The following is a 16927-nucleotide window of genomic DNA, read 5'->3' as shown; positions in this document are numbered from 1 at the left end:
GGGGCTGCTGCCATGCCCTGCCGAGCTCGGGGGGCTCAGGGGGGGACACCCACAAGGGCACAGTGGCCACAATTGCCCAACCCCCTCTGTGCAGAATCCAGCTCTGGCCATGAACAGCCCCAGTTAGGCCAGCACAGCGACTGCTGGGGTGGAGGCAGGACAGGACGGGTTCAAGCACAGCCAGGATGCCCCTGTGGCCTCGCTGGGGACAGGGACCCTCTCTGCAGCCCAGTGCAGCAGTGTCAATTCTCTGGTGCCTCTTGCTGTCACCTACCAGAGGGTTCATGGCCCTGCTGGGCTCACAGGGGTTCCAGGGGCTCATCTCAGGGTCCCTCCAATGCCACCCTGGTTCTGGGGCTTCACTGCCACAGCTGACGTCACAGCCCAGCCTGCAGCTGTCAATTAATTGAGGAAACACGGCCACAGTAAACAGCGAAGGAGGGAAAATGCAGATTAGATAAGGAATGGGAGTTCTTGCTGTGTTTCCCCCTGGATGCCAGTGCTGCACAGACCCTGCCGAGCCCAGCTGCTCCACAACAGCAGTGCAGAGACACCCAGGAGAGGCTGAAAGTCCTGCAGGATGGCTTTCCTAGAAAAGGGCCTGGAAAAAGGGCCTTATCCTAGACCTGAGGTTTGGGGGTCCCTCCGTCCCTCCCACAGAGCTGTGCACCACCCTGGTGCCAGAGCTGAGCAGCCAGACCCCCTTTTGTCCCCAACACATCACCCTTTAAACTGGGACACAACATGAGCCTCCTGGTGTGCAGACCCTTCCTCTTTCCCAACCCAGAGGGTTGTGCCCATGCTTTTCCTGCCCAGCAGCTCCTGCCGGACTCTGCAGCGTTGCCCCAGTCCCACAGTGGTGGTGACAGGCCAGGTGACGTGTGCCACCCCACTGCCCAGCTAAGCCTGGCCAGGACAGCAGCTGCTCTGGGAGTGTGGGGGGACACCGCTCTTGCTGCCCAGCCACTGTCACCAGCAGGATCCGAAGCCTGGAAAAGCCACATTCAGCACCTCCAAAGGGTTTTGTGGACGAGGAACAACCTCAGCTCCCTCTGCTGGCACCTGCCCCAGGCTGGGCCCGTCGCCAGCAAACCCTGTTCAAACACCTCGGCTGGGAGCCCCAGGGTCCGTGTCACCCCCCCAGCCCAGCCCAGCCCAGCCCCTGTTCCCGACACCGTCCCCTGGCAGCACATGGAGCTGTGATTCCCACGGTGTCCCCACTTCTGGCATGGCCGAGCCACCTCACAGGACACTGCACCACTCACTCTGAGTGCAAAGCGGTGAAAACCAAACTTTTCTCCCCCCGCTTTAAGTTTCTATGAAGGCGTCACTCCTGCAGGGAAGAGATAACCAAAACATGGGAACACGACGAGCGAGGAGGCAGCTCTGGAGCCAGCCCAGCTGCAGCTGCTCCGCAGAGCCGAGCCCGCAGCGTTCCATGGGGCAAACAGGGCTGGTCCGTGCCCACATGTGCCATCTGCCTCCTCGCTGGGCTCCGCTGCGAGCTTTTACTACTCGGCTGTTTTATCAGCAGGGTAGGAAATGTATGAGATTAGATTTCCTTAAATAATTCCTGTGTAACTGGGAATTTTCCAACAAACACACAAGGCAGAGAGAGCAGGTTATGGAGAACTTCCAGAAAGAGCCCAAGTTGCCCCTGATCCAGCTCCTTCCCCATGGACCCCTGGTATCATCCCACCACCAGCCTAGCCTCATTTCCCCTTTGGCCCATTAACGTTCCCCTGTGCATCCCAAGGGATCTGCAGAGATGCATGAGCAGAGTGTTGCACACCACAGGCTGCTGCTGCAGGATTAGTAAATGTAGCAGGTAGAGGAGGAAAAATAAACAAAAATCACAAAAATCCTCTCTGCCACTGTTCCAGGTGCTGCTCTTGGACAGGCAGGTGCCCACTGGAGCCCTCAAGGTCATGCCTGCAGGTATGAGGACATGCAGAGGTGCTGGGGAGGTTTTGGAGCAGATCCTGCTCTTCCCTCCAGCCCGAGGAGCATGAGTACCCAACAAGGCACAGGGCACAGGCCCAAGCAGTCCTGGGTGCTGAGCACATCCTCATCCCCGTAATCCATCACAAAAAGCTGGGAACACCCTCCTTCCGACTGCCATTGCTTTGGGAACCAAAAAAACTGCATAAAACCAGAATTAATTTTGCAACTTTTAATGGACAATGATCTGGTTCCCCTAAAAAAAATAAACAAGCAGCAAAAGCAGCACCCAAGCAGCTCCCAGGTGCCTGCAGCAGCCGTTTGCCTTGGCCTCCTGCCCGCCCGCCCAGCTCCACACCCGGGATTGCAGGGTGACCCCCACCACGGCAATCCCGCCGGTTATTTGCCCGCTCAGGAGATACCATTAAAGGTGTGATGGGATTGTCCTGTGCTGGCAACCTCTGCCAGGTTGCAACCCTAAAGATAAACAGATTCTTTCGAGCAAATAAGGAGTAAATGCAAAGCTGGGCAGTGAGCAGGGCAGGCGATCCTCCCCTGCCCAAACACAGCAGCCTCGGGACACCTGTGAGCACCCTGAGCTCGAGGGGCACATTCTGCTCAGGGCACAAAACAAACACCCCCAGGCACAGGTAGCAGGATGTCTGTTCCCAGTCAGGCTTTCAGTCAAGCTTAACTGGCACATGAAAGCTCCAGGCATTTATTCAAATGATAAAAGCAAAGCCAGCACACACAGAGTGAGGTTTCTTGCGGGGATTAGTAACAAATTCCCAGGTAAGCAAAGGAACGGCCTCAGCTGAGCTGCTCCATGGTGCAGTTTATCCAAGTAATGCTTGGGCTGGGTGTCCTGAGCAGCAAGGCCTCACCTGGGAACTCAGATCCACCTGGGACAACTGTGCAGGTGCCCAGCAAAGTGAGACCTTCATGTGCCCCCATCCCAATTTGTGCCAGCTATTTCCTAAGGAATTGTGAGAAAATAAAACCAAACCAATCTTCCTCCCTTCAAACTCCCACTCCTCCCTCCCGAGCGACTCAGGAGATGGAAGGTCTGCTCTCTCAGGACTGGGCCGTTTGAAGTGTGAAGCATCACCCCATCCTGCACCAGGCTCCAAGGGAAGGGCTGGGATGCGGATCAGCCACGCAAGGAGCACCCAGGGACGCAGCCGCGACATCGCTTTGTGCTGGTGCCCCTCGTATGGAGATCGCTGAGACCATCCCACTCCTCCAGAAATGTGGAGAAGTGATCTGACCTTGTCAAAAGGGAATCTGGAGTCCCCTCTCATCCCCTGCCTCACAACCACGCCCATGGCCTCTCCCCACCCTCACACCCACCCAAGGGCTGGACAGGTGGGTTGATAACCTCAATATGCACCAAATTGGGTCTGGTTTCACAGCAATTTGGAGTAAATTAGGGCTAGAGCTGGGTTCAAGGGTGTTGTGCCTGAGTGTCTGGAAACCCTCCAGGGATGGAGCAAACCGGGTACATTTAACTACAAAGTGACAGACTCAGAAGTTTTGCAGCTTCAATAAAACTCTCAACAGCTACAGAGCTTTGGTTTTTTTCTGTGTTAATTTAATCATACAAATATTCATTTATACATTAAGGAAAAAGCTTCCTTTATTTTCACCCCCAATGTGCTATCATAGGACTTCTCCCAGACTCAGAGAGGCAACACACCATCCCGTGCTACACATGCACTGCCCCGGCGAGCACAGACAGGCTGGGAACCACCCACGCACTCACACACGGAAAAAATTAAACACAACAGAAACCCAGACGTGGGACAGCGTGCATTTCCCACCCACACCACTGCTCTCCGACTGCACAGCTCTGCCCCAGCTCCCAGACCTTGGCGGGGTTTGAATCCAACGCTCCTGAGACGTGGGCAGAAGATTCCCACTCTCTCTTCACCCTTTCCCATGGCACTGCCACTTTGCGGCCAATCCTGCTCTAGTTTGCCAAGGCTGGGAGGTGACACTGCTTGAGCTGTGTTAGTGACAGGGCCCAAGTGGCTCTTGCTTGCCACAGGGACCCACTTAGAGGCCATCAGAGATGTTCTACATTACCCTTTTCCTTATGGGAGGTGATACGAACTGCAGCGTCATGAGGTCACCTGGGCAGAGCTTTGCCAAATTAATCTCAAATCTCCCCATTAAAAGCTGGACACCTGAAGCACAAACAATCTGAGGGGGGCTGCACCACAAAGCTCCAAGGGATCAGGAGATGAAACCACCTTTGGCCTCAGTGAAAAAGTTTTTACTCAAGGAAAACCACAAGAGATAGAGCAACCCCTGTTTTAAACATCCTTCCAGTGCCACAGCAGGGGCCACAACCCCAGCCCCAAAGAGCCAGTGCTCCGTGGATCCCTCAGCTGCATCGGCAGAGCAGGATGTGAGCAGCAAGAGCTGCAGATCTCAGAATCCTGCCTTTCCTCACACCCTGGAACATGCAACCCTTGTCACCGGGACACCACGGACTGCAAACGCGTGTGCCTTCAGAGTGGGAAAGCACATGGCTACTTGGGGTGCATGCAGGTTTTGATTTTTCAAGACAAGGGAAATTCAGCCTTAGGAGGAGCACAGGGACACAAGTATGGCAGCCAGGGGACACGGGAGGAGCACACGTGCCTGGGAACAGAAAGCCAGCGTGGGGGTATCCGAGTGCAAGGGTCTCCCAGGTGCCACTGCTGATACCAGGCAAAGGTCACAGCACCAGCTCTAACTCAGACTCAGACCTTGACTTCCCCTCCCTTCCACTACACAGCTGACACAAGGAGCTAATAAAGATAAGGAATCACCTCATCACTTGGACCGAGAGCAGTCCCCAGGGGCTCAGTGCCCTCGGAAGGGGAGCAGCGGTGCTGCAGGGGTGATGTTCATATCCTCAGAGGGGCTCGTGAGCCACCTGTGAGGAAAGACGGGAGTGAAGAAAGATTCCACCTGCCCAAGCCACAACACGGGGCTGCAGATCAACCCCCAGATCAATGCTCAGAGCAGGTAACTAATCCAAGGCAAAATGTTGTTACAGGACAAGAAAGAAACCTTCCAAGAAGCAGCACCTTCAGCAGGTTCACTCCAATCCCAACACTCCCCCAGATCCAGGGCAGAGCCAGGTGCCCACCAGATTGCAAGTGTCAGGCAGTTTAAATCCTGCAGTGCCACTTCTATGCAGGTAGTTTCTGATACCATACTTGTTTCTCCCAGCTAACAGATTTCTGAAGGGAGATTTCGGCTAATGGTGATCTGTAACAACTGAATCTCTGAAATACAAAAATCCCAATCCTTCCTCTGTTGGACACAAGGAACTCCCACTGTCCCCACGAGGTCCATCCATATGCACTCAGGTACCAGTCCTTGGTTGCTGCAACAAAGGATTCCCCCATTCAAAACCAGCCACAAAAACAGAAGCAGCCAAGAGCAGTGAGGGCAAAGCCATGCAGTGTGCAGCTCTGGCACAGGGAAAAGTCTTCACTGGGAAGACCTGGAAGAAGGTAATGGGAGCTTTGCATATTCCTGTATCTTTGGCAGATGGCTGTTCCAGCCTGGTTCGTTTGGGCAGGACGGTGCTGCCGGGCTCACTCCCCTCTGTTTGTGGGGACAGCGCTTCAGAATAAATTCACCACAGTGCCTGAGACCGAGCTGCCTCCCCTCACACTGCATTTCCCAGTCCAGAACAGGAGGAAAACATGCTGGAGGAACAGCAGAGCAGCCCAAATCTTTTGCAATCCCTCCCCTAACACAAGCCCTGAGAGCCCACTCGGAGCCCCGAGCCCAGACAACAAAAGCAGAAGAAGAGGAGGTGACAGCGAGACCCAGCTGATGGTGCCAACTCCTGCTCTGTGCTCCAGAACACATGGATCAGCCTCTAAGCTACACCTCAGCACAGGAGAAACAAATGCAAACTTATGCTCTGAAAGAGAGGAGACTCCAAATGAAAAGGACAGGATGTCTGTGAAGCTTTGCAACTACCAGCAGGTGAATTATAGCTACAGATTCCCCTTGGCACACAGCTCCAGGCACAGCTACTGCACACGAGAGTGAACAAAAAGGGATTTTAAACTGCTAACCACACAGGACAGCTCAGGAACTTGAATAAATCAGTTTCTTATTAACATGGGTGTGTATTTGTGTACTTCATGTACAAGGGGGAAGGGAAATGAGCCCTCCATGTTATCCCAGAGTCTCCCTCTCCAACTCTGATACCGAGACCTGGCCATAGCGTGGTTCCCAACGACACGCAGGACAACTAACAGCAACACCCAAACCAAAAGGAAAAGAAGAAATAAAAGATTAAAAAGTCGGTAACTAAAAGCAGCGGATGCTGTTAAAAACGCAGTGCTGGGTGCAGACCCAACCTGGCATTAAAAAAGCCTGACAGAAGCAGTCCCTGCACAAACCCCAGAGGGTGCTGAGCCAGTCCCGTTCGGCAGCAAACCAGGACATTCTGGGAAAATGCACGCTGTCCCTTAAGAAAAAGAAAATATGAACAAGAAACAAACAGAAATTAAACATTTGCTCAAACTACAACCGCTCTGTAGGCAAAATATTCTTTTTTAAAGATGGCTTTTAAATTTTCATTTTTAAACTTCTTTTTAAGCTACCTAATTACGTGTGAAGATGATTTCTAAAAACCCATAGTGTTGGTGTCTCTTCTTCCTCAGCATTTACACCACTCTGAAATCCAGCAGTCACACATGCATACTCAGGTTTTGGATTTTCCTCTGGAAACAGCTAGTCTTAAGTTACTGGGCTTTTGTTTTTTCTTCTTTTCCAGAACACGGAGGCAGAGAAGGGGGGTCCACGCTGTGTCTGTCTGCCACATGAATCCCCCTCCCTTCCCCCAAAAGTCAGCTTTTTCTTAAATTCTCCTCTTGTCGATACCCGTTTTGTGTTTTTGTGTTTTAAGACTGTCCGAAGTGATAAGGACCGTGGAAACCCTGAAAGAAAGTTGGAGACATAATCAATTTTCAACAGGCAAGAAACAAAACGCTCAATGCTCAGCTCCAAAGAGTGCCCAGCCCAGCCCAGGGCTTCCCACCAACCCCACTGTGGCTCCAAGGACACTCCTAAACCACACGTTCCAGGGCTGGTTTCCCCAGAGAGGGCAGATGCCACCACTTACCTCGGTCAGGTGTTTTTCAGGCTAAGGCTGCAAAATAATTTGTGTTTTCTACACCAGAACTCCCTATAGATGCTACAACACCTGCAGGCCCAGCCCCTGCAGCCTCCCCCGTCTGTCCTAGAGACATGGGCTGTAACTGGGTAAGAGGCTATGTCAGAAAAAAACCCAAGAAAAAAAAATCCATGTTCCCACAAGTGCCACTCATGCCTTCTTGAGGTGACAATACACATTTGCCTCCAGTGAAATCAACCAGAGCATTTACCAAAACCCCCAAAACACTTCCTACAGAATCCATTTCCCTCCTTTATATCCTGAAGTGAGTCACCTAAATGTCAGGTCTAGTCACAGGTCTCAAATTAACAGGAACTCCTTTTGTAACTTCTATTGTCTGGATCAGCTATCTGGGGTTTCATCAGGAAGCAGAAGAAAGACCAACAGGTAGCAAGAGATGTCCCAGTTCACAGGGAGATGAAGTTTGTCAGTGATGAAGGTACAACCCCCACACAAAACCCAGACACACGCTGAGGGCAGGAGGGAGATGAGGGAGAAAAACCTGTTATATCTCATGGCAGAGTTGGAAGACCATTATGCAAATGCTACTAAGCACAGTCCAGCTCTTCCCAGCACACTCTGGGTAAGGCAGCGAGAGCCCAAACAGCCAAAACCGTTCCTGCTCAGGCTGAACTGGAAGCTCTGACCTCAGTTTTCACCACTCTGCCTTTAACAGGGCAAATTTCCTAGGAAATACCCTTTCCTGCCTGTTCTACAGCTTCAGAACCCCCTCACTGCCAGAGCCAGGGCCATGAGTAGGAACATGGATTGTATAAAGAATCAACAACATCACTGGCAAACTCCAGGCTGGAGAGCTCTGCTGCACATCCGACTAGGAAGGAAGTGCCATGAACAGTCTGTGATCTTGCTACAGCTGGAGAGAAAAAGTTCATTCTTGGGATGAACAGATGGTAAATACAAGCAAATGGTAAAATGAAGCAGCTCTCTGCAGCTCTCAGAATCCAACCAAGGGGAGATCAGTAGACAATTAACCACGACACCTCCTGAACTGTGTGGGAAGTATGAAAGACTGGGAACGTGGAAATTGGTGTTTGCAGACAGAAATGCACGCAAGTGATGGAAAAACAAACACGCTTCTACCGCTGGAATATGCTGCAGTGCCAGTTTGTAAAGATTTTCAAAAGAGACCAGCCAGCAGATTCCAGCATGGCAGATCACCTCAGGAAGGAGATGCTCCCATCAAAATCCAGATACTGAGATATCCAACATTCCCAAAAATACACTCACTGAAACAGGGGGAAGGGTAGAAGCAGAAGAGAAACATTAAGATGGTGTGAGCAGGTGCACAAAAAAAGGACACAGAAGAAAAGCAATGTATAAACAGGATCCCAAGCAGTCTCACCTCACAGGGATTAAGCTATTGTACTTAGCACGCTGCAGAAGGAAAACAGGATTTGCTGCCGATTACCTGTACAGACAAATTTGCCAGAATTTGCTTCATCTTCGAGCTACCTGCACACAAGGCTTTGTTCGAGGCACGGCCTGGCGAGCTCAGGAGGGGTTTAACCATCCCCTGCTCCTCTCCTGGGGGCACCCTGGGAGTCCCTTACCCTGTGTCACCTCACAGGGGATGCCAAGGGCAAAACCACCTTGCTTGCTTTAATTTGGGGGTTCCACAAGCATCCCCCCGCGGTAAAAGGAATTGCCAGTCACCCTCGGTCTGACATCAGAGCAGCTTGTTAGTGCTTTTGGATGCAAAGACCCTCTGAAGTCACTGTGAGCTGGTTTGCAGGAAAACCCTCTGGATCTCCACATCCTGGTTTCTGGAGCACCTAATTTAAAGCTACACAGTTATGCTAAGTGTGTCAGTTAAACCCAGAATTTAGCTCAGCACAAGAGATTCCTCAGCATGTACAGCTCTGCACCACCTGCCACCCTGCACTGAACACCCAACACCCTGGAATGAGCCCCCCTGGCAATGCCAGAGCAGTCCCACAATCCATGACCATGGTCAGCTCCCCATGACACAAGGAATTTCACCATGGATAAGCCCCAAATCTTTGTTTTTGGGATTGCCACTCTTCACTGCATTTCACCTACCCGAGATTCATTACTGGACATGGGAACTTGGCAAAATTGAACCCCACTTGTCTCTTTAAGCTGAGTGAGAGCTGCTTTAGTGCAGACCCTGTGCAGGTGACGCCCCCGCCCGTGTCCCATGACATTCAGTCACCACACACAATTGTAAGGGTTTGATACTAGAAAACTTCAGTTACTGCTGCAATGCAAATACCAAACCCCTGTATGACATTTTCAAGCCTAATTATCCCCTCTATGCAACATTTTACATCACAAACATGCAAAAATAATTCTGCAGACAATTGCAGTTTTTCCGAGTTGTTTCAATGGAAGGATTATTCCCACTATTTTTGGTGCATTCCCGTCTATCCTCCAAGTGGGATCGCTGTCTTTATGAAAAGCTCAGCTGCAGCTTTGCAAATTCACTTTCAGTTCTTCCAGAATGTTCCCCAGAAGTAACTGCTCACTTGCTGGTGGGAGCACTGGCTCTTCACACAGACCAGTGTGTGAGAACACAGAACTGTGATTTTCCAAGCAAAGATTCTGCATGACAACTACTGGTATAAATTATCATTTGACTCGTGCCTCTAGAAGGGAAGTGAGACGTTTTGGGAAGTTAAAACCTTTTGTGAACACTGATCTCTGTAAACGGAGGCACCTGTGCTGGGAACAAAGTGAGGATTAAGCGAATCTTTCATAAACCATCACACACAGGCTTTCAGACAGCTCTTTATTTCACCTCTGTGACTGAGTCACCACCAATGCAGGTACACTTCCAGGGACAGGAGGTGGATGCACAGCTGCACAGCGATACAGGAGTCTCCCAGTGGACACTGACAGTGGCCCCAGCCCATGCTGCCCGTCCCCATCCCCTCAGGCCACTCCTACCCCGCGCTGCTCCAAACCTCGCTTACGTAAACTGAGCACAGAGAACAAAACATCCAGCACTTGTATTTTATTCCATGCATGCTGTGCAAACATGGCGTGGCTGGGAGACCACCAGGAAGTTCAGGACCTTCTGGGAGCAGGCACTGGCAGGGCTGGTTCAGGTGCCCATGGGTAAGGAGGTGACAGGGGTCAGGTACCCGATTGAGTTCCCATGCACGACTCCCTGATGTGCTGCTGGGCCAGGATAAACAACAGGCAACTCTGCTGGGCTGCAATGGAGCAAAGTTGGGCTAAAATCAGATTATCTGGCACTTCCCACAGTCCAGAAGGACATGGTTTTCATGGATGAGCTGACACGCAGCAGCCAAATCACATTCTCTCACCAGAGAGGCAAACCAGCTCACGCCAGCCCAGCTCAGGCTGCAGTGCTGTGGGAGCAGCCACGGGAGCTCTGAGTCCAACATTCTCCCACTGTGTCTAAATGGATGTAACCACATGGTGACCAGACCAGCGTGAAGCCCAGACACCAGGACAGAAGGAGCTTCTCTCCTCCATGGATGCAAACATTTTTGGGGCATCATCCTCATGCACAGTTTGATGCCTAGTTTCCAGTAAAAGTATTTCTGTCTAAAGTTTACAGAGGTACTCCAAAAAATCTGACAATTGGAGGCCCTGGTTTGGGAGAAGCATGGCTCTAGAAGCAGCAACAACATTTAAGCTCAGAGAGGGGAAGCCAGTTAAAGGCTCCAAGGACACAGGGTTGGTTTCCCCTTATGTACAGAAAGCTGCCAAGTAGCTCAGCTCCACACAGAACAGAGGGAGATGGGGAGCATAAACACAGCAGGTAAAAAGGAGTTCAGATTTTAAAGCTATGAACTCCAAATATGTTTCTATTTCACTGGGCTTTGAAGAGCAGCACGAGCAAGGACCAGGACAGCCAGGCACCATTTGCTGTGGTGGGGACAATGCCCAGTGTCCTGTCTGGGCAAATCTTTGCAGAATCACAACTTCCACGTGCAATTTTCTGCATGACATAGAGAGCAGTGATTCCTCAATTCATCTGGGCAGCAGGTTTAGATACAGATCCTATGGATTTTATATAGAGATGACAGGTATGATCTAAGTGTCAGGATATGGCTATTCACTTCTCATCTTCCCAGACATGGAAACCTGTACGTTTCTTTCCTCAGTTAAGCAATTAAACTCTAATTCTCAGGCACTGTCAGACTGGGTCTTGGGCTTTTAATGGAAAAGAGAGAGCAGCAGTGACCATGCAGGGTTGCTATGAGACAGGAGTAAATAGGAGGAAGCTGTATGAACCTCAGATCTCCAGAGAATCCAGAGAAAGGGACTGCCAGAGAATAAAATATCCGTGCATGGGGATTTCTGGGCATCCTATCCTGCACTCAGGCACATCTTTACATCTAAGAACATGCAAAAACTCCACTGGGAACAGATTTAACAACAACATGCTTTAAGCAAAGCTCTGACAGGCCCTGGCCTGCAGCCTCCCTGCAGTGAGTGTGGAAGGTGGGCAGGGGGCCCCAGGGAGGTGGGTGCCATAGCAGGAATAAAGGGCACATAGCTTGTTCCAGCCATGCCACAGGTTTCCTCTTACCCACTTACAGGGAATTCTGTGTCTGGTTTTGTTTGTTTTTCCCTAGGAAGGCTTGTTCCACTGAGCAGGACACCCAAACCACACACACTCTGCTGCTGTATAAAAGCATTTTGAACATTTCCAGGTGTGAAATGCTGCTGTACTTGTCTAACCCAGCAGCAGATGGCACGTCGGCGTTGCCACAATCCTGACTCCAACGGGGAGTTCTGGAGGACAAGTCACACCTGCTCAGTGCACCAAAGGGAGAACTAATTCCGACAAGGTCTGGCAGCTTCGAGTATGTTTTACACCTGCAGATGCCAGAAACTGCTCATTTTATCTCAAAGATTTCATGGTCTCATGCACTGCATGACTGCGTGTCCCCAGTGCCTCTCAGCAGAGGAAGCCTCCACAGTCCTCTGAGAAATATTTAAGGGCTTATTTTACTTCTAAATACAGGACACAGGCTCTTTTTCTCAACACTTTAACTAAACCTGAACCATCTCCTTCACTCACCAAATGGTCTGTCAAACACGACTGGGGATTCCCTCCCTCTCCCAGGTACATGAAAGGAGACAAAAATATCAGAGGTCCTGCCCAAGATAAATAAAACCCAGAATCCTGGAGTCTGTGCCACTGCCTAACCAACCCACACTGCTCTTCTGTCTGCTCTAGAACCTGAAAAAAAGCCTTTCACATCAATATTCAATCACAGGGCAGCAACTCCCAACACAGTAGCTTTCCTTCTCCTCTGCAGCAGCAGAGTACAGGTCAGATCCCTGGGGGTGTGGAGAAGATGGGCCAGGTAGAGCTTTTCCCAACAAGTACTGGAGCTCCATCTGTTCCTTCCTGAGGTAATTTGATACTCCTGACATCACTTCTAATAAACCCTTTTCTGTTCCAGCAGCATCCCCAGCTGGGGACACCACGCACACAAAGGGAAAAACCAAACAAAACTGGATCTTCTTTTCCCAGAGACCTGGCCACGGATGGGGGGAATGTTCACCTGGCCATTTCAAACCAGACCAGTGTCTGGGATGTCCAACTCCCTCAAACTTGTTTACTACAGAACCAGTACTGTACCAATGTGAATACTGGATCTGCGGCAGAAAACTTCCTGCCTTGGGCAGGATGGGCAAGGCTGGAACACGACTCAGATCTTCAGACCTACCAGAAGAACCTCTGAAGGATAAAATAATGTCTTAGTATGTCACAAACAAAAAGAACAGCAGTAGAGAGAAAAACACCCAAAAATCAAGTAGCTTTTCCATATCCCCCACCCCTAGCCAAAAAGGACCATAAAGTTGTCCCTTCTGAAGCCAGAAAACAAAATGTCTGCTTTAATCTCAGATAATCCACCTCAAATCCACCCACGAATATTCTGTAAATACAAAAAGAAACGAACAACCCCAAAACAAAACAACCAGGAAAAAGGGGAGGAAAGGTCACTTGCCTATGTTTGGGGTTAGATTGTAACTGCCCCCGTTTCTTCAGAGCACGGAGCTCTGGGTTTCCAGCTAAACCAGCTCACTTCAACCTAGTGACACCTCTCAGGTGGTGCTTCACACTCCTGTTGGCTTCTCTCCCACAGCACAGCTGCTCCTTGCCACGGGCTCTGGTTCCTCACACCCACGTTCTTTGAAGTCAGTCCCAGCCCGGCCCCTGGGGGAGCACCACGACCCCACCAAGCAGCCACTAAAGCAGCGACTTTCAGCACTGCCAGTTCAGGTGGTGTTTCACTGACAGGTAATCATTTCCCAAGTCATCCACTCCACTGTTATGAGCAGAGCGTGGCAGCAGGAGCCAGCCCAGTGACGGTGTTTGGGACCACTAAGGGGGGGCAGTCGGGGTCACCCCGTGCGTGCCGGCCGTAAAAAATGCACGGCCTTGGGGTAAAGGTCACTAAAGCAAGATCTGCTGGCACAGGACAGGCAGGTCATCCAGGGAGGAACTAAAGTGCTGTAGGTGAACTAACATTAGGGCTTTATTAAGTCATTCAGCAACCAAGTGTTATTGTCCTACACAGCCTGCTTAAAGTACAGTAAAGCATTTTTAAAGGATTTTAAAAATCAAACTAGTTTGACATACGACAGTACACACCTACACATACTGCTGCATTAACAGGTGGATTCTGAATTGTAAATAATCCTGCAATTCATTTTTCACACACAAGCAAATAAAAACAGTCAAAATATCACTCAGACTCATATAGCATCCACCAAGCAAGCTTTTGAGAGAGATTTTTAAAGTAAAGATAATTTGAAAGTCACCTACAATTATGAACAAGACAAGGACACAGACAGGAACAGTCCTTTGATTGACTGTTCCTGCTGGCAGCTTCTGGGATCAAATGGTGAGCTCTGTAGTCTTCCCACACCAGCTAAAAAGAAGTTATCTGGCTAATCTGAAGTTTGAGGGTGTGGTTATTTGTTCTCTGTTCAAAATTATGTCAAACTCAGGACACATCTAGAGAGATATTTTGACTTATTTGCACACGCAACCGGAGCAGGCTCCGGCCGCTTGCGGTTACAGCACCCAAACAAGGTTATATAAATTTGAAGAAGGACTTGAAGCAAAAACAAAAAGGTGGATCTGGTAGAGTCTATCAGAGGCAAAAAATATTTTAATATAACATGAGGAGTTGGCAGAGTCAGACAGTCAAATTCAGAACCTTCCTTAGCAGGCCTGGCAGAAGCAGAAGGAAAGGGCTTTGCAGTTTGGAAGGAAGAGCAATTACACACCTGCCAGGCTCCTCCCCTACCCGTTCTCCTGCTCGCCCAGGGCACCTACCTTACTGTACGTCACTACCGACAAGTTGTTCGAGTGACTGCTGGGGGAGAGATTTACAGAGTTTTGTGACAGTCCATTCTGATCTTGTTCGATTTGGTCAGGAGCAGGCCCCCATGTGTTTTTGCTGATTGTGCCTAGCTCGGAACCCCCAGGGTCTTTTAGGTTGTTTTCATCTGGTTGCCTGTTCTTCTGTGGAGAGGCGAACGGGTTAAAGTTTCCTTCTACCTTGCGATGCGGCTGCGTGTTGAACTCTGTTTCAAAGGATGACAGCTGCTGTGTGACACCCAGAAGTCCTCCAACTTCCACACTGAGGATCACCCAGATGACATCTGTGGAAAGACAAGCATTTGGATTGTCAATGGGAGTTTATGAAGAAGGGGAAGAAGGAGCAAATGAATTCCATCCTTTACACTAGCAAGAAAAGGACTTATTGCTTAGAGCACATTTTTACAAAGCCTCAGCAGTACTGGTTTCAATGCCCCCAGTTTAACAGGGTTAGGATCAACAGTTTGAATTTTAGGAGCCAACTGAGGACAGTAGAATTTTACCTTAGGGGCACACCACTAATCCCTCTGTGCCCACACCTCTCCACTAATCCCTGTAAACACACCCCCCCCACTGACCCCACCGCACACACACCACTGATCCTTGTACACACCACTGACTCCTCCAGCACACACGCACGCCACTGACCCCACTGCGCACCTCCTCCCACAGCACTGACCCCACGGCACACACACACCACTGACCACCCCGAACACACACACCCCCCACTGACCCCACTGCACACACATACTCCACTTGCCCCACTGCACACACACACCATTGACCACCCCGAACACGCACACACCCCACTGACCCCACTGTACACATCCACCCTCTCACGGCCTTGCGGCCCCGGTGCCGCTCCGGGCTGGTACCACCGGGCCCCCGCCCGAAGATGGGACGGATGCCCGGGCCCCGGGATCGCCGGGCCGGACCTGCGGGCAGCCGACAGCAAAGCCACCAGCTCGGCTGCAGGGGCAGAGTCTCTAGGACTCGGAGCTTGGTGGCCAAAGCGGTTCAATCGTCAGGTCGTGTTCTGGCAAAGGTGACAACTTCTGGCAATACTGGGACATCTCCCACAGTCCGGGACTGGGAACCATCCACAAACCCTTGGCTTTGTGAGCACACGGGAGCAGCAGTGCAAGCTGGACAGGCTGTCCCACCTGCATGGGGATACCCCTGTCCATCCCTCGGGGACACACTGCATCCCCTCCAGACACTGAGAAGCCGCGTGGCAGTGCCAGCGCTGCCAGCAGCCCCCTCCTTCTGGGCACTGGTATTTTTGCCTCCATGTGCCAACACCTCTCATTCAAACCCTGAAACTTGGGATACTCCCAGCTGCCAACAGAGACACAAAGATGTTCTCAGTGTAAACTAAAGCTCGTGGAAAAGGGTGGGAAGGCTGCAGTGAAGGCAGATGTTTGAGGCCCAGGCTGAAGCACCAGGCAAAATAGCCAAATGTATTCTTTAAACAGAGAAATAGCTCACAGGGGATGCACTAAATCACTGCATTAAACCTTGGGCGTTAACTTCTCACATGAGGTTTTCACTACTGTTTTATGCTCATATACAGTTCACAACATTAAGCAATGGAAAACTGGGAAAGAATCTCAACAGGGACCGAATGGGAAACAGTCTCCAGGAGAGCTGTGTGCATCCCTTTGTTTTCCAGAGTTTTAGGTAATCTGTAATTTCACCAGTGCTCAGAAAACACCGGCCAAGACAACAAAGCAGCTCTCTTGATGTTTTCCTCCACTCTGTGCTCTATATTTAGGCCCGGGGCTGGCAGACCTCTGCCCTCCCGCTCCATTATGGGCCCGCGGTGTCCCTGCTGTCCCCAGGGGGGATGTGGGCTGGGAAAGGGGCTGCTCACCTCCGTAGTAGAGTCCCGTGGCAGTGCACATCCGCCACTGTCCCTGATACATTCCGGCGGTGCTGGGGCTGCACATCTGCACGCTGACATCGGCCATCTCCTGCGGCTCCAGGGATCTCACCATCACCATGTTCACATGGCCAAACTGGTCTCCACCGACATACTTCAGGCAAACCCCTGGGGGCCACGCCTCCGTCCCTGGGATTAGACAGGAGAGGGAATTACTGACAGTGCACCAGGAAAAGCTTTGTCTGTTTGTGTAAGACTGGATGAAACATGCTTGTTGAAACAGTTGTGCAATTGTTGGATGGTCAAAGGAAACCAAGATACACAGAACACAGCAGCAGTGGATGCTGAGGAAGCCTGGTTTTCAGAGCATGTTTAACTGGTGCATTTAGGGACCAGCAGAACAACTGATATTCCTATTTTAGTAATCTCTATGTCTTTGTTACACAAAAATTCCAAAGTCACAGTGTAACAGCAGCAAAAAAAAAAAAAAAAAAAAAAAAAAAAAAAAAAAAAAAAAAAAAAAAAAAAAAAAAAAAAAAATAAACCAAACACA

General features: G+C 50.5%; 1 protein-coding gene across 2 annotated transcripts in view; it reads right to left on the bottom strand.

Moving 5' to 3' along the window:
* Positions 1 to 3510: 3510 nt before the first annotated feature.
* CUNH6orf106 (chromosome unknown C6orf106 homolog) overlaps positions 3511 to 16927 on the bottom strand; it is a 16749-nt gene continuing 3332 nt past the window's right edge. The window contains exons 2-4 of one of the 2 annotated variants that reach the window (XM_017727210.1): positions 16366 to 16563; positions 14673 to 14776; positions 3511 to 6896 (exon numbers count right to left, since the gene is read on the bottom strand). In XM_017727210.1, the coding sequence (XP_017582699.1) occupies positions 6861 to 6896; positions 14673 to 14776; positions 16366 to 16563 (338 nt within the window). In that variant the 3' untranslated portion in view covers positions 3511 to 6860. Of the gene's footprint in view, positions 6897 to 14447; positions 14777 to 16365; positions 16564 to 16927 lie in introns of both variants that reach the window. The other variant, XM_017727209.1, reaches the window with a different exon arrangement.

Source organism: Corvus brachyrhynchos, unplaced genomic scaffold (assembly GCF_000691975.1).
Source record: "Corvus brachyrhynchos isolate BGI_N302 unplaced genomic scaffold, ASM69197v1 scaffold72, whole genome shotgun sequence".
In the NCBI taxonomy this organism is placed as follows: Eukaryota; Metazoa; Chordata; class Aves; order Passeriformes; family Corvidae; genus Corvus; species Corvus brachyrhynchos.
Note: the sequence above shows the minus strand (reverse complement) of the source record. Positions and strands in the feature narration are given on the sequence as shown.